The sequence below is a fragment of the Prionailurus viverrinus genome, chromosome X, assembly GCF_022837055.1.
Source record: "Prionailurus viverrinus isolate Anna chromosome X, UM_Priviv_1.0, whole genome shotgun sequence".
Taxonomy (NCBI): Eukaryota; Metazoa; Chordata; class Mammalia; order Carnivora; family Felidae; genus Prionailurus; species Prionailurus viverrinus.
The window spans coordinates 80,943,048-80,967,251 of NC_062579.1; the positions used below are offsets into that span (position 1 = coordinate 80,943,048).

At 42.9% G+C, this 24,204-nt stretch overlaps 1 protein-coding gene across 1 annotated transcript; it reads left to right on the forward strand.

The window, feature by feature from the left end:
* The first annotated feature begins 2,003 nt into the window (after positions 1 to 2,003).
* Positions 2,004 to 23,640, forward strand: PRPS1 (phosphoribosyl pyrophosphate synthetase 1). The gene is made up of 7 exons (XM_047844726.1): positions 2,004 to 2,273; positions 12,130 to 12,313; positions 13,418 to 13,516; positions 14,820 to 14,944; positions 18,089 to 18,262; positions 21,192 to 21,351; positions 22,491 to 23,640. The coding sequence occupies exons 1-7, from the start codon at positions 2,152 to 2,154 to the stop codon at positions 22,581 to 22,583; spliced, it is 957 nt and encodes a 318-aa protein (XP_047700682.1). The 5' UTR covers positions 2,004 to 2,151; the 3' UTR covers positions 22,584 to 23,640.
* The last annotated feature ends 564 nt before the right edge of the window (positions 23,641 to 24,204 follow it).

The window sequence follows — 24,204 nt, forward strand, 5'->3', positions numbered from 1 at the left end:
ACCTGAGCTGAAGTCAGACACTTAACCAACTGAGCCACCCAGGAACCTGAAGAGCAGGGATTTTTGATTGCTTACTGCCATATTCTCAGTGCCCAGGACAGTACTAAAAGTATTCAATTGGGGCACCTGGGTGGCTCAGTCGGTTCAGCGTCTGACTTTGGCTCAAGACATGATATCAAGGTTCACGAGTTCGAGCCCTTTATCAGGTCCTGTCCCCCACTCTCTCTGCCTCTCCCCCACTCGCATGCATGCACATACACCTTCAAAAATAAACATTAAATTTTTTTAAGTATTCAATATGTATTGAATGGATGAATTCCTTGGGCCCTAATACCTTCTAGTCCCCTCAATGCCTAGCACAGTGCTTTGCATGCCATAAAGCACTCAGTTAATATTTGATGAATGAACTATGATGGAAGACTACTAATATTCTGCCTTGAAGTTTGCTTCCTTCTCCAAGTACCCCTATACACCTGGGCCTACATTAAATTCCTGAACTCTTTTTTTTATTTTTATTATTTTTTTTAATTTTTTTTTTCAACGTTTATTTTTATTTTTGGGACAGAGAGAGACAGCATGAACGGGGGAGGGGCACAGAGAGAGGGAGACACAGAATCGGAAACAGGCTCCAGGCTCTGAGCCATCAGCCCAGAGCCCGACGCGGGGCTCGAACCCGCGGACCGCAAGATCGTGACCTGGCTGAAGTCGGACGCTTAACCGACTGCGCCACCCAGGCGCCCCAAATTCCTGAACTCTTAAAAGTATGACAAAGGGTCAGTAGGAGAGGTCCTCCATGGACACTGCTGAAAACGGCAAGAACAAAGCTAGGATGCTGCTTTGAGTATTTTCTGCCTTTGCCACTTGGACAAATCCCTTTGCATCTCTGGGTCTTAGTTTCACCATATGTAGGATGAAGCTAGGAGACTAGATGATTTCTGAAGTCCGTTCTATTTTTACAGCTTGTAGTTATGGTGCTCATAACTAAAATTGTATGATTCTAAAATTGTATGATTTTTCTCTTCCAACCTGTGATTGGAATATGCTTACTGAAAATGTGGTGTCAGAATAAAGGCCCTCTTTGGTCCAATTAGCAAGCATCATCATAAAAATAATAAAACGTGGTATAAAAGGCCATATTAGCAACATGCAGACATGACAGTGAGGCTCCCATGAGGCAGATAAGACCAAAAACTAGGTTTTCTGATTCCTTCAGGGTTCTTTATCTCAAGTCCCATACATATATTTAATTTCCTCTCCTTTCCAAGGGTTAGATAAATCAGATCTTTATCGGCAAGATATTTTGGAAAATCCACACTCCTTTACTTGTTTGAACACACTTGGTCTCAGCATCCGAGACAAAACACAACTTTCTCTTGCCGTGTCTCTGGATGATTGAGGTGACATGTCCTCAGTCACTTTCCCCTTGGGACTTGTCTTCCAGGCAAAGGCAACACAGTACAGTTGCAAAAGGTAAGCATGCCCTTTGAATGCACCTGTGGTACGGGTGTCTCTCTGTGATGTAAACGTGCTTTAATTCAGCCCTATCCTTATAAGGAGATAAAAATCACGTTCAGAAATATGCAAACTCTTGTTCAGAAACCTCCCCTTCATTCTGACAAACTGGCTGCCATCCTGATAAACAGATTTTCTTAAAAGGAACTGTAAACCAGAGCCAAACTTAATTTCTGGCACTGAAGGGAAAAAAAAGCGTGTCTGATTTCCCGCTTGCGAGAAAGATCTGGCACTATGCGTCACCACCATCCCTGCACTCCCCAATCAAACGTGGTTTGCTTTGGCGCTCCTGAGCCAGCTCTCGCCCACTGCCTGGCTACGGGGGCGGGGCTATACCTTAGCCTCGCCCCTTTCGTGGCCTCCAGCCAATACCTGAGACAACTGGAGGCAGGCAAGAGCCACAGTGAGGACCCGCCCCTCGCTCCCGTTCAGCTAATCAGGGCGGACGGGGTGTGGATTTCTTTGCTGACCCCGCCTTCCTGGCGGTGGGCAATTTAGAGCCGCACGCCCGGCGGGAATGTAAGATGGCGGAGTAGCAACGCGAAGCGGTTTGGACCTGAGTCTGTGGGCCGACTTCGGTTCCGGTCTCTGCAGCAACAGTGATCGCTGAGCAGAGAGTGCCTAGGGTGGTTGGCCAAGATGCCGAATATTAAAATCTTCAGCGGCAGTTCCCACCAAGACTTATCCCAGAAAATTGCTGACCGCCTGGGCCTGGAACTAGGCAAGGTGGTGACTAAGAAATTCAGCAACCAAGAGACCTGGTAAGGACGAAGTTGGGACCCCAACCCGGGGCGGCAGGGACCCCGCTTGGGCGGCAGAGAGTAGGGGGATGGGGCCGCCGCGTGAGTTCTGAGGGACCGCAGGGGGTGGGGGGAAGGGGAAGGGGCAGCTCTGTGGCAAGCGTGCCCCACGGGCTGTTTCCGTTATTTTACCTCTCGCGGGAGGGTCACGTTCATTCTCACCGTGAGGTGGGGTGGAGTCAAGATGGAGCATGAGGCGAAGCTGTCGGGTTTGAAGTCAAGGGCCCGAGGACCCAAGGCGGGGTAGTGGCTGCCTAGAGCTACGGGAAGGGAAAGACGCTTAGCCTCGGCCAAGGGGACACGTGGCTTTGTCGCTTCGCTGTTGAGCTATCCTGACTGGACTGGGTTCACTTTAACTCTTGGACCAGCTTGCTTGGGAGAACCTTACTGCGTAATAAGCCCTCCTAGTGTTTCTTTTAGAGTCTAAGAAGCAGCTTTTCAATTCGAAATGGTGTCGGTTGGGTTTCGTTTTGAAGGAAATTGACATTATGTACTGAGGGCGCCAAAATGATTACTAAGGACTTCCCTTGGATTGGCAAGCGTTGGCTTTTCACATCTTTAGAATCGGAGCCATACTTAAGTTAAATCTAGTTGATCAAATAAAGTGATGCATTAACTCTGCATCCTGATTGCCAGCATCTCAGCTTGAGCCATCCAAAAATTTGGGGGAACCTTAGTTCTGGAATCCTTGACCTTTCCCAGTGTGGGTACTGGTACAGATGATACAGAAACGTATTTTTCAGTAGCAAAGTCCCTCCTGAACTCGTCCACTCCTCTTAGCGCTGTTGTGAGGATTTTAGGAAACAGTTTTCATCGCAGTGTTAAGATAATGGAGGAAAGATAATACAGTGGAAGACCGGAATTGCATAGTACATTGCAGCTGGAATTTTTTTCATTGCCTTGCTAATTAAACGTGCTCCCCCCCCCCCCCCACTCCCAACCTCCTCCTGCACCTTGGGGCCATCTTAAAAGATAACTTAGTTATTTCATCCTTTCAATGTGCCTTCCACCTAAATGTAGAATCTTCTGGTTGATAGGTATACTTTGTGTTTTGTGGTCCTGTTGATCAAATCAGAGCTGGGCCCACAGTCTTACAGATGCAGTCATCTAGTAAGGGGAAAGTTTACACCAAGTCTAATGGTCAGTTAAATTAGTTAAGGTTACTTTCAACATTTTTTCCTAAATGCTTTTTTTTTTCCTTTTTTTTCTTTCTTTAAACTTACTATGGAAGTGTAACTCCCCTATCCTTTCTAGATCTGCTTATAAAATCATTCATCTGTAGTGGACAGCTTCCTTCTGGATACTTGATTGTTGTACTGCTGGTTGTGATGCAGATGATAGTGCAAACACTGACACCATCTGTAACTAGGCAATACCTTAGTCAGAAGAGGCTAGCCAAGCTGCTGTATTTAGCTTTGACCACACCATTATGACACCCCATAATGAAACCATACAGGACCAGACATTGCATGTGGCAATACAGGTGGGGACAACAATGATTTTCATTTAGAGGGGTTTTTTGCCCGCCTTAGAGAACTATGGTTATTAAATCCTCTTCCTACACTTCTAGTAAAAATCCAAAGACCTTATTTTTCTTTGTGTTAACCCTTCACCCTCTGTCATAATGCAATACTCTAGACCCTGAAACTATATTGGGAGAGGGGGAGGACGAGAACAATTCAGTGTTCTGACCGATCTGGATTCATCAGCAATCCCCATCTATTTCTGAAATCAGGCTGGTTTCATTTTTAAACAGCTGGACAGAGGCATGCTTGGAAGCATTGGTTAAGATTAAGCCCAATGTGGAAAATGGCTGACTGGTTTGGTTTCCTCGCTTCAGGCTTAATAGCTTTTTGGTTCTCTAGGTGTTTTGAAATCTTCATTGAACATAATTGAGTATGTTGCCCGTGGAACTTCCCTCTTCCATCCCCCCCCCACCTTTGGCTCTTCTGCACTGTAGAAATGGTAACTACTGCCCTGTGTGACCCTTGGGCTCTGAAGGGCATAGACAGAGCAGCTCAGTGGGTACTCTGGGTCATCAGATGGAGAACTGCAGAGCCCATCCTCAAATGAGACAGTTTTGCTATTTGGCAGAGTCACAGGGGTTGGTGCTCTCTCAAGCAGAGTGGCGTTACTTCTCGACGCAGGAGCCTCCCTTGCTGTCCAGTTACGCAGGAAACATACATATAGGTGGGTGTATTGCACACAAAGAATAAGAGAGATTAGAAGCTCAGGCTCTGGAATCAGAGAACCTGCATTTGAAATCTTAGCTTTTCTTTGCCTCACCTGTAAAGTAATAGCTACCCATAGAATTATTGTGAAGATTAAATGAGATAAATTAGAACATTGTCCAACCCAATAAATGCACAGTGGATGTTGGTAAGCAGTTGTGGTGATGGTATTGCAGAAACTACAGAAGAGGACAAAGGGGAAAAAAGACCTCCCAGATAGTGCCGCCACCACCCAAGATCAGCTGTTCACATTTTGATTTATGACCTTCCAGATATTTTGTGTGTTTATGTACTTTTCCAAAAATGTAAGGTATCTATGGCTTTCATCACTTAGCAATATATTTTGAATAATTTCTCCCCTTAATATTTAGTCTACATGGTTTTAAATAGCTGTTCTGGTCTTCTTACAGTTTTACCGTAATTTTAGATAACTGAGTAGTAGATATTTCCTGTTGTTGACTAATGCTTTTATATGAAAACCTTTGAACACAAATCTTTGTCCATTTCCTTAGGACAAATCCCTAGAAGGGGAGTTACCAACTTAAGGGGTAGATGCCATTTTTCAGGCAACTGATAACATGTTACCAAATTGCCCTCTAGAAAAGTTGACCCAATTTCTACTCTTGCCCTCTAGAAAAGTTGACCCAATTTCTGCTCTCATGGGCAATAATCAAAATAATAGTAATTAATGTATAATGAGTGCTTAAGAGGTGCTAGTTCCTATGCTAAGTACTTTATACATTTCTAATCCCCTCTACCCTGCTGAGAAGTTACTATCGCCATTTTATGGATGAAGGAACTAAGATTCAGAGGTTAAGTAACTTGCCCAATACTGGGTACTATTGCTTACAATTTTTGTTGATGGAGTATCTCATCTGGCTTTTAAAACTTATGAATAAATTAAAGTTTTTGATGTTTTTTTGATTCTCTTCAATATCAAGAAATAGCTTTGGTTTATTTGGTTACTGTGGATAGTCTCAGAGGGGGGAGGACTTTAACTTTGATTGTCTACGATTTTCCTAAGAACCTTGGTTAGTTAATCCCTTGGTTAGTTAATCCCTTGCTTTTTGCACACGCCAATGTCTCCATCTAAATTCTTGAGATTTTCTTAAGAAGACTATCGCCTTTTAGATTTCGCTTTATTTCCTATTGTGTTTCTTAGCATTCCATGCTGGTTGGATGCACTGATGCTAAAGTAAAGATAAAGCAGAAGCTGTTTTTCTCATTGGATGGACATAGCCAGCCTGGCCTTGCCAGAAGATTGGGGGAATGATTGGCCCAAAGCCATTTGGAGAACACACCATTAGTAGCTAGAGGGAGAGAACATGGAGTGTTACCCTTTAAATTGCTAAACTAGGTCTTTCCACCTGATAAATTGCATTAAAAGCAAACAGGTTTTAGCCACAGCTCTTCTACCATCAATCACTGCCTAATTTATCATCTCTTAGACTTAGAGGAAACCATAGAAATAATACTAAGATTTTTTTGAGGACTCACTGAACTATTGATTGACCAAGCTGTATAATAGGAGTATAGTTTGCAGGTATTTTAAGGCTTTCTGAAAGTCTGTACCTTATAATACTACTGGAGGGGCAAGATTGATCTTGATTAGTGAGATTAGAATACACAGTAAAATAAGGCAGTGTCCTAGTTTTACTTACACTGCTTTATTTTGCATATAGTTAAATAAATAAAATTTTCAAGTTGCTAGATACATGTCTGGTCATAACACCTTTCTATGCTTCAGGATTTAGTCCTAAATTTGGTTTTGGGAAATGGCTGAACTGTTGGTTGACTATCATTGGGTAATATGATAACACAAAAGTGTTACTAGCAATTGTGTTGGGTGGTGAGCTGGTGCTTTTACAAAAATTATTATTCAAGGGGCGCCTGGGTGGCGCAGTCGGTTAAGTGTCCGACTTCAGCCAGGTCACGATCTCGCGGTCCGTGAGTTCGAGCCCCGTGTCAGGCTCTGGGCTGATGGCTCAGGGCCTGGAGCCTGTTTCCGATTCTGTGTCTCCCTCTCTCTCTGCCCCTCCCCCGTTCATGCTCTGTCTCTCTCTGTCCCAAAAATAAATAAAAAAACGTTGAAAAAAAATTTTTTTTAAATAAAAAAAATTTTAAAAAAATTATTATTCAAACCTTATGTGATGTTAGAGTACTCTGTGATTTTTTAAAGGCATATCTCTGCTAAATCTATGTATGTAACAAATGGTCTCTCATGTTTAACTTGGCAGTGATAATTTAATTTTATAATTAATACTTTAGCTGCTTTCAAGAAAGGATTTGAAGTGTGTTTCATGATAGTCACACGATTTGTTAAATAGATGCTTCAGAAGCCTTCTAGAACAAAGGCCTATCATAATTGTGCCAAGAATTTGGCACAAGGTAGTTACTGCAGTCTAGTGTTACTTTAACTGCATCCCTTGGCTTCCTGGTAGCCAAAGGAATAAAGCCACTTGCAGTGGATTATGTAGTTTTTCTTTCTTTCTTTTTTTTTTTTGAGAGAGAGAGACAGAACAGCATGAGCAGGGGAGGGGCAGAGGGAGTGGGAGACCGGGAATCTTAAGCAGGCTCCACACCCAGCGAGGGGCTGGATCTCACAGGTTGGATCTCACATGGTGAGATCATGACCTCAGCCAAAATCAAGAGTCAGATGCTTAACCAACTGAGTATCATGAAACTCTTTAGATACCTCCAGGCACAAAATTCTGGGAATTTCATGGGTGGGATCCTTAAATAATGATATTGAGTAACATAAGGAACAATGTAAACAATTATTATGGGTGTTTTTAATATTACTTCTGATAGTTTAGGCATTTGTAAAGAGAGATAAGCCATCATGTGTTGTTTTCTGGTCTTGAAAACAAAGCTTTGGAATAGGTAATTAGCCCTTCTCTTAGCCTCTTGGAGCTTTTGTTTAAATTCCTAATCAACACCACCTGGTTCTGGGTTGAGTGTATGTCTGGACCACAGATGATATTCTGTGTTCTTGACTGGAATAAGAGCCATAGGCCTTCCATATCACATGTAGAGGACAGAGGTGACTTTCCTGGAAATCAGTGTGCCTGACCTTTGTTCTCCCCCAAGGAAATGGAGATCTTCCTCAAGGAGGTGAGGTATGGGGCTCATCCCACACCTGTGGGTGGGATTAAATTTTTCTTGAGTTTTGAAGTTGCACAGGTATTTGAACTACTTGGTCCAGACCCCAGAGTTGTGCACCATAAAACATAGAAGGGACTCTTGTGGACTGGAACTTCTTAAAGGGTGGGCAGTGTTAGTGAAGGAGATCTGAGAAGTCCCTTAAACACCGCTGTCTCTTGTTTGGGCCTACCACAATGAGTAACCTGCAGAGCGCGTTCTCCTCCAGGAGGTGTGACTTAGCCTTGTCCATTGTGTTTTTTACATTTTTAGTATATTTTACTTATCCCAGTATATCCAAAAATATGATAATTTCAGCACATAAGCAACTTTGAAATTGAGATACGTTTTGCTTTTGTTTCTCCCACCTTCACAATAAATAGAGTGTGTATTGTATGCTTGTAGCACATCTCAATTCAGTTCCTCTGTCACTAGTGACATTTTAGGTGCTCCATAACCACACAAATCCAGTGACTCCCAGATTGCTCAGTGCCATTCTAGGACCTTCACTTTGGAAAACATGGGAGTTACTCTCACAGAAAGTGCTCCCTGGCTCCCTCCTGCTTGTCCATTTGAATTTTGAAGAATGTCTTCAGAATGTAATTTTGGCATTGGCGTAGTTAAGGTTGCCGACAGACTCCATTGTTTTGTTTTGTTTTTTTAATGTTTATTTATTTTTGAGAGAGGGAGAACACCAGCAGGGGAGGGGCAGAGAGAGAAGGAAACCCAGAATCCCAAGCAGGCTCCAGACTCTGAGCTGTCGGCATGGAGCCTGACACGGGGCTCAAACTCGTGAACCCTGAGATCGTGACCTGAGCCAAAGTTTGGACGCTTAACTGACTAAGCCACCCAGGCTCCCCCAGAGTCCATTGTTTTTTAAGGCTGACCTCGGTGATTAACAGATGTCAACTTGGCTAAGCCGGGGTCCACCAAATTGCTATATCATTTAGTCTGTTGCCTCGGTATCAGTATTTCAGGATCCTGCTGCAAAAATCTTCGTAGCTGTCGTATTCTGGTGCTCCCAACAGGTTGTATGTAGTTCCACCCAAAATGAAATCTCTGCCAGCTGTGTATCTGTGAAAAGGGTATGAACAGATTTATCAAAATCTTTTAAAGAAACATGTTGGACCCATTGCCTCTAGTGTGAAGTGAGTTACTTTGTGAGGAATGATAGAAGTCCGTCTTCTAAATTTTCTCACTAGTACACCTGCAGAAGGTTCACAGTATCTTGAGTGGATACCGAGAGGCATCCTAGTCCTGCCGGATATTCATTCATTCATTGTTTGTGCCCTAGAGGCACTGGCTGGCTGGGGATACAGAAGAGTGCAACAAATCTGGTCCCTGCCTTTGTGGAGCTTATGTTCTAGTGAAAGAGACAGGCAATAAACAAGTGTTTACAAAATAAAGTGATAACAAGTTATGATAAGTGTTTTTGAAGATAATAACTAAAGTGGTGAGGGAATGACTGGGGAGGGTCACTTTATTATGAAACATTTCAAACACGCAGAAGTAGAAAAGTATAGTGGTTTCCCCCAAGGTACCCATCACCCAGTTCAGCAATTCTCAATTCCTGGTTTAATCTTGTTTTCATCTGTTATTCCCCCTTCCATACACACCCACAGTTACTTTGAAACAAGCCTAGATAGTATATTGCCCTTGTACATTTTAGTAACCACAGTCCCATTTTCTTGCCTCAAAATGTTAACAGCAATCTCTTAATATCAAATACACAGTGTTCACATTTCCCTGCCTCATAATTGTGGGTGCTTTTCTTCTCTGTTTGCTCGAATTGGTTTGCAGACAAGGTCCATATATATATTTTAATTGGTTGATTATTTTTAAGTCACTTTTGATCTTTTGCTTCTCAGGAAGTCACTTTTTTTGATAAGAGGGTCAGAGGAGATACTTTGATTGAAGTCCTGAGAAATAAACCAGCTAGTTGTAGGAAGAGCATCCCAGGTAAGTGGGAAGAAGTGCAAGCCAATGATGTGAGCAGGGAATGTTAAGGAAGGCCATGTAACTGATACATAGTAAGCTAGGGAGAAAATCTTTTGAGATGAGCTATCTCTCAAATCAAAAAGCCCAGAGTTTTCCAGATTCCCTCACAGTATTGCACAGTTTCTCAGAACATTATACAACTGGACTAGGTTCTTTGACTTAATGCAGAAATGCTTTTGTTTTTAGCTACATTTCTGTGACTTCAGCTTTCACTGAGGGCCACAGTTAATGCTTTATTTACTCAAGTACGTACAAAGCATGATTATGCGCTTCTGTGTTCAAGTCAAATTTTGAGATAGTTGTAGATCCACAGGTAATTGTAAGATATGATGCCAAGACGTTCTGTGTACCCCTTACCCAGTTTTCCCAAAGCTCCCAGCCATAGTCATTCCAAACTAGAGTTTTCTTGCAAAACTAGTGTGACACAAGAAGCAGGATATGGACATTGATGCAGTCAAAATACAAAACCATCCTGTCACCACAAGGCTCCATCCTGTCATAACCACACCCACCTCTCTTCTCCCTCTCTGTATTTTCCTTATGTTGCCTTTGTCTGGTTTTTTGGTGGCTCACTACTACTGGCCTTGTAAAATGCATTGGAAAATATTCCCTCCTCATCTGCATTCTAGAAAAGATGGTGCACAATTCGTGTGAATTCTTCAGATGTTTGGTAGAACTCTCTAGTGAAGCTGTTTTTGGTCAATCTTAGAGACATCCATTTTTTAATTTTTTTTTTAAAGTTTATTTATTTAAGCAATCTCTGCACCCAATGTGGGGCTCGAACTCACGACCCTGAGATTAAGAGCCGCATGCTCATCTGACTGGGCTAGCCAGGTGCCCCAAGGCTTAACCAGTTTTTTAAATTCCCCTTCCCCCAAGAACCAGCTTTGTGTTTCATTGGTTTTTCTCTATTGTTTTTGGTTTCATTGATTTCTGCTCTTAATGGTTAATTTTCTTCTGCTTACTTCAGGTTTATTTTGCCCATTTTCTACTTTATTGATATTAATTATTGAGCAAATCATGCACTTTTAACATAAGGATCCCCAGTATAAAATACTTCTTTAATTCAGTGCCTGAAGAAGGTTTATCTCCAGATATCCCAAACTAATGGGTTTTCTTCTTTGTTCTGGCTACCAAGAATCTCAGCTTCCCTGTTCTAATTGGTTTCTGGTTTGATTTTTACCATTTGCTTTTATTTGTCTTGCTTTACAAAGTAAACTAACCCCATTCTTTTTATTTTTTATTTTTATTTTTTTAATGTTTATTTTTAAGAGAGAGAGCGTGCGCGAGTGGGGGTGGGGCAGAGAGAGATGGAGACCTATTTTCCGAAGCAGGCTCCAGGCTTCGAGCTGTCAGCACAGAGCCCGATGTAGGGCTCAAACTCACCCATGGGGAGATCATGACCTGAGCCAAAGTCGGATACTTAACCAACTGAGCCACCCATGCACCCAACCTCATTCTTTTTAAAATTAATTGTTACTTGAATTGGAAAAGAATAAATATAACTGTCTCCCTATATTAGCTGCTTCTGTCAATGGAATTCTCTCCTGTTGAAGTTTTTCTCTTGATCAGTAGGAGTTATCCACAATTCTAACCTACTCCTGGTTGATACACGCTATGTAACACACACACGCACGCGCGCGCAAATACCACCACCTCACCTACAGGATTAATTGGGGGAAATGGTGTTGCTCTGAGGTGTCACGGAGGTTATGATTTTTTAATTATAAGTTATTCTTGGTAACAACCCAAGCATGGATATTAAAACTTTCATTTTATGGTTAAGTGTAGCCCTACTCCATAATTAACTTCCTGTGGAATATTTTTTAAACAAGACGTACTAATTGGAAAGAATACAGTTCGCATAAAATGGAGGCAAGGACCACATCTGTTTTATTCTCCATGTGTCCCTGGCACTTAGCACAGTGACTGGCATATGAACATTTACTGTTTGTTGAGTGAAGTGCCAATATGGTAGATGTGGTACTGGCTTCCATAGAAGGCATCGTTATAGAACAGTAGTGTGATTCATTCCTCACATGATCTCTCTACTTTTGTTATACGTGGATTGTGACAGTCACAGGCTCTGTATCCAATTTGCATGCACATGTCCTATTCCTATACGTAATGAGACACAGGCAGCTCACTGAAATTATGGTCCGGTTACTTGTAAGTTCTTTAGCCAGGCTTTTTCATGCCATGTCTCATGTAACAATAGGTAATATTTGTATAGTACACTGGCGTAAACTGAGGCAGTAAACTGCTTCTGGAACAGGGGCTCCTCCTGGGGATCTCCCAAAGTCTGAGGGGATCAGTGACCATGTGCAGCTAGAACTCATTAACAGCATACTAGTAGGGAAGTTATACTTTTTAGGCTGTACTGTCTGTAGAAGTGTAGTATGGTGCTTTAAAATCTGTTTTTTGTTTTCGTTCCTTTCTCGTTGTAGTGTGGAAATTGGCGAAAGTGTACGTGGAGAGGATGTCTACATTGTTCAGAGTGGCTGTGGTGAAATAAATGACAATCTAATGGAGCTTTTGATCATGATTAACGCCTGCAAGATCGCTTCAGCCAGCCGGGTTACCGCAGTCATCCCATGCTTTCCGTATGCCCGGCAGGACAAGAAGGATAAGGTAGAAGCAGAATCTACTTTAAAAAAAATTTTTTTTGTTTTAATCAGAAGAAGCACATGCCCAGAGTCACAAAAAAACTTCCTTAATTCTCAGATACATATTTAGAGGATATTGTTGTTTTTTTTAATCACATTCTCTTAGGTATTACCCAATGTTCAAAACAATTGACATGTGATTGGTTTATATAAATCAACATCTTTGTAGTCTGTATTTCTTCATCATACATCTGTGACTCTCAGCTCACTGTGACTTTTTAATTGTATCAAGAGGACTAAGCACCAGCTACCGTGGAGTAGAATATTTTTTAAACTGGTAGATCCTCTGGGACCCTCGTCATAAAACTTGAAGTCAGTTACATGAATACCTGGTCTCATTATACACATGCACATCTCCCCTTATTTATCTGGTATATTAGAGGTTAAGGTACATGTATAAAACTTTGCAGGTCTGTTCTAACAGTCAGTGCCCAAATTTTACGTACAATGTCTGGGAGAAGGCCAGACATTTTTATTCTGAGACTATAGTGCTCCTACAGAGTATAAAGGGCATGGGCTTTGCTAGTTTATCGTGCAGCAGGTGTGTTTATCTGTCATTTAAGGAGGTTGAAGTTGTTGGAATATTGACCTCAAGATGAGTAAGCAAGTGGTATAATTTGCACAATAAACTAGAATTTCCATTCTGTGATCTGTCTTTTAAGTTTTGACATGTTAGATGCAATACAGGTTTGCGTATGTATGTGTCAAAAGAGATTTTAATAATTCTTGTGAAAAAGATTTTTTAAGTCAGCCTAGTTTGAATAATTGAGCATTAAAACCCTTAAATAGGCTGAAAATATGTACATTAAGAAAACAAAAGGTAGGAAGGTATTTTTCTTCTCTGAAATATGTATCCTGATTTGGAAAAGTGATATTCCACTTAGTATTTGTGCTAGATTGCAATTTACTCATATAGTCAATGGCCATGGCACTTGCTATGAATTTCCTGGTAGCATGGTGCCGTAAACATAGTAGGTGCACAGTAAGCAAATGTTTCTTGAGCAAATGAATTGTTTCTCTAAATGGCTTTTTGGTTTTTTGTCCTTCTTCTTTTGTCCCCTCCATTTAGAGCCGGGCTCCAATCTCAGCCAAGCTTGTTGCAAACATGCTCTCTGTAGCAGGCGCAGATCATATTATCACCATGGACCTGCATGCCTCTCAGATTCAGGTATCTGGAAGCTAAATATTCAGCATTAGAAAGCAGGGGGTGTGGGGAGGAGAGAGCTTATAATGCTAAGAGTGCACAGAAGCAAAAACCTGCCCAAAGACAGCTTAAATAAACTAGACATCGACATCATTTTAAACATCCTCACCTTAAGCATTGTTTACCATCTCAGTCATTTGGAGTGGTTGGATAAGGGAGGTGGTCTGGTATTCTGAGAAGAACATGGACGTTGGGTTCAGACCTAGTTTGAATACTGGCTGACACTTACTGGCTTTATAACCTTGCACAGATTATTTAACTACTCTGAACACGCACTGCATTGTTATTGTGAGTACTAAATTTATGGTATAAATGCCTGACTCAGGATAGGTGCTCAGTAATTGGGAACTGTTTTTGTCATCATTAAATTTAGAGCCACAGATATCAGAATCTACTTTCTAGCATAAACACAGAGTAAGGGGAACGCAGCATTCCTTTGTATTTTGTACTGTTTAAAGGGACTTTCACATCATCATTGGAGGCTTATGGCAATCCAGTGAGGTACACAGGGTAGGTGGTTATGACCATTTTTTAAACGTGTTTTTATTATTTATTTTTGAGAGAGAGAGAATGTGCATGCACGTGAGTAGAGGGACAGAGGATCCAAAGCAGGGTCTGCACTGACTGCAGAGAGCCCAATGTAGGGGCTCAAACCCACGAACCGTGAGATCATGACCTGAGCCAAAGTCAGACACTTAACCGACTGAGCCACCCAGGCGCCCCTGATTATACCCATTTTATCGAAGAGGAACAGATTTCTTGAGAAACGCAACTAATCTGTAGCAACTAGTATTAGAACAGAGATCTTTTACCAGTTACTCTCTGTGACCATTTATTATAAATACATTCCACTAAGTTTACGTATCAAAGCGTCTTCTAAGTAGTTTAACAGTTAGCTTTTGCTCCCTAACAGACCAGCCCAACATTTGATGGAATAAGGCAATAAGTATTACCTCATGGGTCTCCACATTGACTGGGCAGTCGCGGTATTGGCTGAACTTGGCCGTTCTTCCCAAGGGCTCTTTCATGGTCCTGTAGTCAATTGTGGGTTAGCTGAAGTCAGGCCTTGCCCCTCTTGGCCGGGACTCTCTTGGCCAGCCCAGGTTTGAGAAGCCATTTTTAATCTGCTACACTGAGCATGCCTTCTAATCAGTTTGAATGTCACAGGAAGGTATTCTTTGGGCCAGTTATTATCCTCTTTGTATTAGTCATTTATAAATCGAAGAGCACAAAAAGAAAGCAAAAGTGACTCAGCTTCTTTCTACAGGGCTTTTTTGATATCCCAGTGGATAATTTGTATGCGGAGCCAGCTGTCCTGAAATGGATCAGGGAAAACATCTCTGAGTGGAGGAACTGCACTATTGTCTCCCCCGATGCTGGTGGAGCTAAGAGGTACGGCCAAACTGTGCATTGTTCTCACAGTACTGGGGATATCTTTCATACAGCTATGTCAGAAAGTTGACATTTTTCTAGCAAGTGACAGTTTTTAAGTTCAGTTGACCCTTGAACAGCATGGGGATTAGGGGCATCGACCTCCCCACCCCCTGCCCCATGCACTCCAAAATCTGCATATAACTTTTGACCACCTCAGAACTTAACTACTAATAGCCAGCCGTTGACCAGAAGTGTTACCAAAAACATAAACAGTCAATTAACACACTTCGTATTTTACGTGTGTTATAGATAGTATTACAACAAAGCAAGCTAGAGAAAAGAAACTGTTGTTGAGAGAATACATTTACAGCATGGTACTGCATCAAGAAAAATCTATTTATACGTGGACCTGCACAGTTGAAACCCATGTTTTTCAAGGGTCACGTATACTTCAGAATGGGTGTATCAGTATCTGGGACACGAGCTGGACATAGTTTTACTGACCTGAGTCACTGCCAGAAAGTGACAGAAAGACAAGGCAGCCTAGAGGGGGTCCTTAAGTAGTTGCAGTGTTGTAGGCTTGACTGAACCGCATTAGTAACTTGGCACCACAGAGCTAGCAAGCAACACCACTGTGAACCCATCCAGAAGGCTGGGAAATTGGGGTTTCCAGTGAATGGCACCAGCTATTGAACCATGTGCTATTATTGGACAAATAGGCTTTCACTCCCCTCATGATGCTGTTGGTTCGACCCGTGTTAACCCTGGCATTGAGACATTAAGCAGGAGGGAAAATAAAATGTGCTAACTTTATATTTAAAACCAAGACCTTAACATTTTAAACAAACGGAATGCCAGGCATTGCCAGTTTCAGTGCTTCACAGCTCACATGGTGCCGACTAAGCGCTCTTGATTTCCTTAGTGGATCACTCATTAGTAATACATTCAAAAATCTGACACATGTTCTTCTTGTTGTGGAAATAGAATGAAGAGGCTACAAAACACAGATGATTGGGGAAAGCTAATTCCAGTCTTTCTAAAGGCCATTTAAATCTTCAATGACTGTTTGTCCACAACCTCTTTATTTCAGTAACTCCAACAGAACTGATAAGCTGAGCACTTGAGTTCCGTTATCCAGCCAGATGTGTGGCTCTGTGAGTCTCATGTAATCGATAGTTATTATCTGTAAAAGCGACAGAGCCGAAAAAGCATCCCCCTAATGGCAGTTGTCAAACTTGTCTTAACTTGTTGGGCATTATTTTCACATCTTGCCATGGGACTTAGAAAATAGTCGTGTTTGAAACAAATAATCAAGCCAAGATCTTCTTTCCAAAGTTGGGTATAGGAAAACTGCCTTTAGTAGGTGACTTATTGCCACATGACCACTCTGTGTGTGTGTTTATAATTCTCTTTCCATAGTGGAGGATTTGCTGAGTGAGTAGCTATCAGTTTGGTCTTGGCAGGGTTTTTGGAGTAGGTAGAGGTCCCTGTGTGATTGTGGTTTGCACAGAGTTTTCCCCTCCATGGTGTAGGGAGTGACTTTTTCCAGCCCTTCCTGCTTTGTCAGTCACTGATTTTTTTTTAATGTTTATTTTTGAGAGAACGTGAGAACGCGAGCAGGGGAGGGGGCAGAGAAAGTGGGAGACACAAAATCCGAAGCAGTCTCTAGGCTCTGCCCTGTCAGCACAGAGCCTGATGCAGGGCTAGAACCCACGAACTGTGGGACCATGACCTGAGCCAAAGTCAGAAGCTTAACTGACTGAGCCACTCAGGTGTCCCCTGTCAGTCTTTGATTTTGTTGGCCATGGAGTATGGGCAGTCTGGGATGCTTGAGCTAATTGAGCATGCATTTGTCTTGGATGAGTAAACATTCCAAGGAGATTGGTTATTCTTATGTTCTATGCCCACACAATTCTAGTAATGGGGAACACAAGGTATGGTTCATTTAGATCAGGATACATAAGCTGTTCAGGTTGTGGTTTGGATCTTGCACGTTCTCTATTATATGGTCACAGGCTCTCCCCTGTCCAGCACAGACTCCGTTATGTGACCATAGGCATAATGGAAATCAGACATAATGCTCTGGTTGTATCAGTGCTGCATTAAAAAAACAAGACCTGGGACGCCAGGGTGGCTCAGTCACTTGAGCGTCTGACTCTTGATTTTGGCTCAGGTCATGATCCCAGGGTTGTAGGATCAAGCCCTGTGTGGGGCTCTGTACTGAGCGTGGAGCCTGCTTAAGATTCTCTCTCTCTAAAATGAAAAAATAAAAACAAGACCCAAACCACAGGCTTCTTCACGCACGATGATGGCACAGTGGAGCATGGACCTACATGTTACTGGAACAGCGTGGTGTCATTTACATGGGATGGATTTCTGTCTGAGTGAATTCTGTGGTACTTTGTCATCAAAGATTTGTCTTCTGTGTCACTTACTAGTTTGGTTTATGTTATTTTGTAATAGAAAAATAAGACATTTTGATTTGTTGGCAATCCTTCGGGCTGTCCAAGCAAGATGTCCCATTTTCCTGATTAATTGGTACAGTGTTCCTTGTAGTGCTCCTAAAAGGAACATCCAAGCTCAGTGCCCATGTACAGTTGACACTGACAGTTGGTGGATCACTGGGGGTAAGTGCGGTGAGCGCACAGGCACTGGAATGGGCTGGGGACTTACTCCTCTCCTGTCAGAGGCTCAGGTTCACTTCTCATCACATCCGTGCATCCAGTTGGGACAGTCTGTGCACCCCCGGCATTAACTAAAGGAAGTCTTCTTTCTCTTCCCTTCTGCTGCCAGTCTATTAAATGAATGTGCCTTAGCATCCTGCTGCTTCCCAGGACCGGTGAGGCATCTGACTCTCCCCTGCTGTAAACCAGAATTAATTATAATTGAAGTCTGACTAATCTCAGGATACAGATGCATTAGTCTCTGAAACCTGATTTGTGACGTTTGCCTTTGAGAAGCCAGTCAAGTAGAGTTGTTTTCTTCCAGCCCCAGGAACAGTTTGGTTTCGAAGAGTGGTCTCCCTGAAAAACAAACCCACTGTTTAGTCCCTGTGTTGGCATCTTTAGGAGACACACACACACAAACACACACACACACACACACACACACACACACACACACACACACTGTTTGAACTGTGAACGCGCCGCTGTCTTGCAGAGTGACCTCCATCGCAGACCGGTTGAATGTGGACTTCGCTCTGATTCACAAAGAACGGAAGAAGGCCAATGAAGTAGACCGCATGGTGCTGGTGGGAGATGTGAAGGATCGGGTGGCCATCCTGGTAGATGACATGGCCGACACCTGTGGCACGATCTGCCATGCGGCTGACAAGTGAGTGCCAAGAGGTGGTGGGGCCAGTGGTTAGAAGTAAAAAGCTAACTGCTTGCTATCTGCAGGTGAATTGAGGGAGATGAGAACTATCTTTGGGAGTTTTTATTACCCTAGGCTTGAATTGCAATATGCATCAATTGGTGAATATTTTATTTTTCCTCCAGATTCACTTAGTTATTTTTTTCTTACTGTGCTCAACTATATAAAACATAAATTTGCCACTTTGACCATTAAGTGTACATGGCGTTAGATACATTCGCAGTATGTGCAACTATCACCGCTGTATTTCCAAAATGTTCTTATCACTCTGAATACTCTACTTTTGATAGTTGTTTTTTAAAAATTTTTTAATGTTTTATTTATTTTTGAGAGAGAGAGACAGAGACAGAATCTGAAGCAAGCTCCAGGCTCTGAGCTGTCAGCACAGAGCCCGACGCAGGGCTCAAACTCACAAACTGCGAGATCATGACCTGAGCCCAAGTCGGATGCTTAACTGATTGAGCCACCCAGGCACCCCCTTGATAGTTTTTTAAAATTTTTTTTTAACGTTTATTTATTTTTGAGACAGAGACAGAGCATGAATGGGGGAGGGTCAGAGAGAGAGGGAGACACAGAATCTGAAACAGGCTCCAGGCTCTGAGCTGTCAGCACAGAGCCTGACTCAGGGCTCGAACTCACAGACCGCAAGATCATGACCTGAGCCGAAGTCAGACGCTTAACCGACTGAGCCACCCAGGTGCCCCGATAGTTTTTTTTTTTAATAAACAAATTAAGGTAGAAATGTATAGGCCTGAACAGACAGGACTATACAGTTGGCCCTTGAACACAGATTTCAACTGTGTGAGTCCACTTATTGTGCTTTTTTTTGATAAATACAGTAGAGGACTATAAATGTATTTTCTCTTCCTTATGATTTTCTTAATAACATTTTCTTTTCTCTAGCCTATTTTATTGTAAAAATACAGCATATGGGGCGCCTGTTGGGTAAGTGTCTGACTTTGGCTCGGGTCATGATCTCATGGTTCATGAATCTAAGCCCTGCATCAGGCTCTGTGCTGACAGTGTGGAGCCTGCTTGGGATTCTCTCTCCCTCTCTCTCTGCCCCTCTCCCACTTGTGCACTTGCTCTCTCTCTAAATAAATAAAACTGAATAAAATAAAAATAGAGCATATACTATAACATGCAGAATATGTCTGAATGGACTTTATGTTATCGATGAGGCTTCTGGTCAGCAGGAGGGTATTAGTTATGATTTGGGTGAGTCAAAAGTTGTGCTCAGATTTTCAACTATGGGGGTGGGTGGTTGACACCCCTAACCTCCATGTTGTTCCAGGGTATACAGTATTTTCCTATTTATATTTTACCTAAGCCAGAAGCCCTGGTCCTACCTCTTGACTGTCCATTTTAGTTGCTACCACCTTCATTCATGTTATTTCTCCTCTCTTGCCTGCACTGTTCTAAACTGCCTTTACTCTGTTCTCTCTGCTGCTGGTAATCAATCTCTTACCTCCCCAGTCTGTCTTCTCTCACACTGCCTCCCCTCTTGCGAATCTGTCTAAAACTAAGGCTAGATACCATCACTCCTCTCCTTTAAAACCTTAAGTGGCTCCCCATTGCTTATAATCCACATTACTGTGGACAGCATAGTTTTTCGTGATTTTTCCTCAACCTCTGGGTGTCTGTGCCAGGCACAGGCCCTGGCATATAATAGGGGCTAAGAAAATATTTGTGTGCTGAATGATTGCTGATTTGGATCCTGGAGTATACATTTATAAAACTCATTTCGTCCTTGTATTATTAAGGTAATGCTAATTGCTGTAACAGATCAACTCCCTGAAATGTCAGTTGGTTAATGCGATAGTTCTTGTTTGTGGTTTAACTCCAGTGCAAGTATTCCTCTTTTGGTTTTAGTGCCACATCTTTAACATAAGGCTTCCAAGATTACCTTGGAAGACATTTCCATTTTGGCCAGCCAGAAAGGGAGAAAAGAGCATGGAGAATCACCCGTGGAAGATTTTTTTAAAAATCTTTTTTTAATTTTTATTTATTTTTGAGAGAGAGAAAGAGAGCATGAGTGGGGGAGGGCCAGAGAGAGAGGGAGACACAGAATCTGAAGCAGGCTCCAGGCTCTGAGCTGTCAGCATAGGGCCCAATGTGGGGCTCGAACCGTGAGATCATGACCTGAGCTGAAGTTGGATGCTTAACCGACTGAGCCAACCAGGCACCCCACCCATGGAAGATTTTTATAAGCCCAACCAGTTGTGTACGTTGTATCTGCCCACATTCTGATAGCTAGAATTAAGGCATATGGTCACTCCTAACTATGCAAGAGATACTGGGAAAGGTAGTCCAGCCGTGTGCCCAGGAAAAAAGAGATGGATTTCCTTGAGCATAGCAGTCTGTACCAGTCTCACTATGTTAATCCAAACCTATTCAGATCAGTTCTTAGTCCATATATTTGTCTTTGCTGTGAACCGAATTGTGTCTCTCCTAAAATTCATATGTTGTGGTTCTAGGCCCCCTAGTGCGATGATATTTGGAGATGGGGCCTTCGGGAGGTCACTAGGTTTAGATGAGGTCACGAGGGTGGGACCGTCTCATGATGGGAATAGTGCTCTTGTGAGCAGAGACACCAGAGAGCTGATTACCCCATGCATATGTGCACACAGAGGTCACATGAGTGCACAGTGAGACAGCGGCTGCCAACAAGCCACGGGGAGAGGCCACAGGATGAAGGTCACCCTGTCACCACATTAATCTTAGGGTTCCCGGCCTCCAGGACTGTGAAATAAAGTTCTGTCTTTGAAGGCACACAGTCTGTGGTATTTTGCTATGGCAGCCCAAGCTGACTAATACACTCCTCTCCCCGAACTCAGGTCCTGTGGTGACAGGTGAGATTAATCCAAAGCATCTCTGCTTCTTCCTCTAGACTTCTCTCAGCTGGAGCCACCAGAGTTTATGCGATCTTGACTCATGGAATCTTTTCTGGCCCGGCCATTTCCCGCATTAACAATGCATGCTTTGAAGCAGTAGTCGTCACCAATACCATACCTCAGGAGGATAAGATGAAGCATTGCTCCAAAATACAGGTAAGGATGCAATTCTTGCAAAATACTCTAAGTATTTATTTAGGAGGTGGTTTCATACATTGAATTGGGTGTCTACGTTCTGAAGCCTCCCCGCTTTGCTCTTAAGGGCTCAGTCTGTCATCAGGATTTGTGGTCCAAAACTAAGAAAACGAAATCAGGTTTAAAAGATTCAAGTTGCTAGATGCACCTCTGGAGGATGGAGCGCCAGGGATGCTACATTTCAACAGACTGTCTCAGTGATCGTGATACCTGCTCACATTTACAAGTCCTTGCTCTGCAGTATGTGTGTCTCGCTTTTAACTGTTGGCCCCTGCAGACATAACATGAAACCTTTGAACCAGTAGTACACCCCTTAGGATGGCAGCGTTTCTCAAAGCATGCTCTGGAAACAAAGTTCATTACCTACGGTCCTTGTTAAAATGCGGATTCCTTTGCTCCATCTGAGACGTGCACAACCAAGAGGTCCTGGGGCCACTGTTTTAATTCCCCAAGGAATTAGACACTAAAGTTCGAGTACTGTTGTATCAAAAGAACAAGGCCTTGCTTAATTAAAGTGTACAGTAGTCCATTCGCTTTCTGAAATTAATATGTAGAATTGGAGCATCCATGTCCTTTTTAAGGATTTTTTTTTTCCAGCTTAAATGGTTTTTTTTTTCATTCCTAAGAATTTGTAAATGTCAACCCACCGCCACCTTGGTGAGTCTGGGTGAGGGGTTTTCCTCCATTAGCACTTTGACTCTTTCCTAAGTGGTGATACTAAAAATACAACGCAGAGGAGCACCTGGGCGGCTGTCAGTTAAGCGTCCGACTCTTGATTTCAGCTCAGGTCATGATCTCACGGGTTTGTGAGTTTGAGCCCTGAGTCGGGCTCTCTGCTATCAGGAGAGCCTGCTTCAGATCCTCTATCTCCTTCTCTCTCTGCCCCTCCCTGACTCATGCTTGCTCTCCCTCTCTCAAAAAATAAACGTAAAAAAAAAAAAAAAAGGCTGCAGAATGGCTGGGTGTGGCTCCCAAAGGGAAATAGCACAGTGCAGCTGTTTTAAGAGGAAGGACCCTCACAGGTCTGCTCCTCAGTGTCTACAAAAGGGTGGGTCCTCTGTCTGGGTGTTCCTAACCTGCCGATTTTCTCACTTTCCTAGGTGATTGACATCTCAATGATCCTCGCAGAAGCCATCAGGAGAACTCACAACGGGGAGTCCGTTTCCTACCTGTTCAGCCATGTCCCTTTATAATAGAATTACTGCTGAGGCTTTTTACAAATAAAGTGAACCCCGCTCCTTGTTCTCCCTTGGCATTTGATGAAAAATCCAGCAGAAAACCCAGCTTGCTCCAGTGTAGCTTTCCACACCCCACATCAGGTATATTAGCGTTTCTCCTAAATTAGAGAAAGACGGATTGAGACTCACTGCTGGGATTTCCTTCCTCCGTTGTCTCATTCCGGCTTCTTGGATTCTGTGAGCCTCGCAGCTTTGCAGCTTTAACCACAGCCGAACTGCTGCAAGATTGCAGGCTTGAGAGGGTGTTGTGTTGTAGGGGTGTTTGAAGTTGATGAGGGAAGCTCAGACTACTTTGCATGTGAATTCTTCAGGGTTTCCTTGGTTCCGAACCACTGGTGACAAAGCCGAACCACTGGTGACAAAGCCGAACCACTGGTGACAAAGCCGACCCAGTTCCCATCCCCCAACCCCCAACCTGTGAAAAGCTCTCAAAAGTCTATGCTAAATTACAGCAGGAACCCTAGGCAGCCCCAACCCAGCTCTGGTTGCTGAGTCCTGTAAAGCAGGAGCCAGCGGGCAGCTCTCTGGTTGGCGGGGCGGGCCTGAGGGGTGGCAGCACACAGGGCAGTGAATGCTTCTTGGGAGGAAATAGCCTGATCCTTCACCCCCTGCTTGGGGACTGTGTCCCTTGGATTCTCCTTTGTACCTGTTCCTTTACATTTGACTTGACCTTCAGCCATCTTGCCCTTTCCCTGGCCAAATAACCCTCTCAGGCCCAAATGTTCCTTGTACTACAGTCTTCTGGAAAGCAAACTTACCCCCTGCTACGTGATCTCTAACATTTACATGGGATTGTTTCTGCTGTAGCTTAATCTTCCTGAGCCCGCTACCACCCTGGTAGTAGGTTTTAGGTGGGGTCGTAGTGCCTTTAGATTAATTTAAATATCTCATTTTCATCTTCCTCCCATTGATTTGGCCTCTCCAGTGACCTGAGATTTCTGTTAAAAAGGTTGATGTTACTGTTTACTGTCTCTTGTAGAGGAAACTAATAAAGTGTCTTTGTGTGATTGTGGATCTGTATCATATCTGTACCGGTCTTTCTGCCAAAGGTTTGGTCTAGGTGTCTTACGGCCCAGTGATCACTCTTCTGTGCTTCCAGACTGTCAGTTGCATTGTGAAGCCAAGAGAAGACCTTGGCCGCAGTTTTATCCAACCTTCAGACCTTAAGATGTCTGGGGTGTGCTAAGAACTAGATACAACGTGATTCTGTGCATTGTATCTGAATTACAGCGCCTGTGAGGCCTGCTGGATCTCTTGTTCTTATTCCTGGGGAATAGGAACCCAAGTGCTTTCTCAGAGGAAGAGTGTAGTCTTTATAATTCATTTTGGAACCAATTTTGCCAAATGTAACATTTCCCTCCATCAGTAGTTGATACATGTGTGGCATTTAATTTCAGGCCTTCTAATTAAACACTGGGGAAGGTAAATGTGTACAATTGAATGAATGCTAACGCATTCCAGAAGGTGAAGGGATTTTTTTTGGTGCATCATCAAATCAGGACGCTCTTTAACTTTGGGAGAAGCCACATGCTTCTTGCTTTTGTTTGCTCTGGTTGTGCTTTATGTTGAATAATGG

Bases quoted from the DNA above. Each gene is read 5' to 3' on its own strand.
- PRPS1 (XM_047844726.1), top strand. From the start codon at position 2,152: ATGCCGAATATTAAAATCTTCAGCGGCAGTTCCCACCAAGACTTATCC. The intron at 2,274-12,129 runs GTAAGGACGAAG...TTCTCGTTGTAG, and splicing joins TTCAGCAACCAAGAGACCTG to TGTGGAAATTGGCGAAAGTG. The intron at 18,263-21,191 runs GTGAGTGCCAAG...TTCTTCCTCTAG, and splicing joins ATCTGCCATGCGGCTGACAA to ACTTCTCTCAGCTGGAGCCA.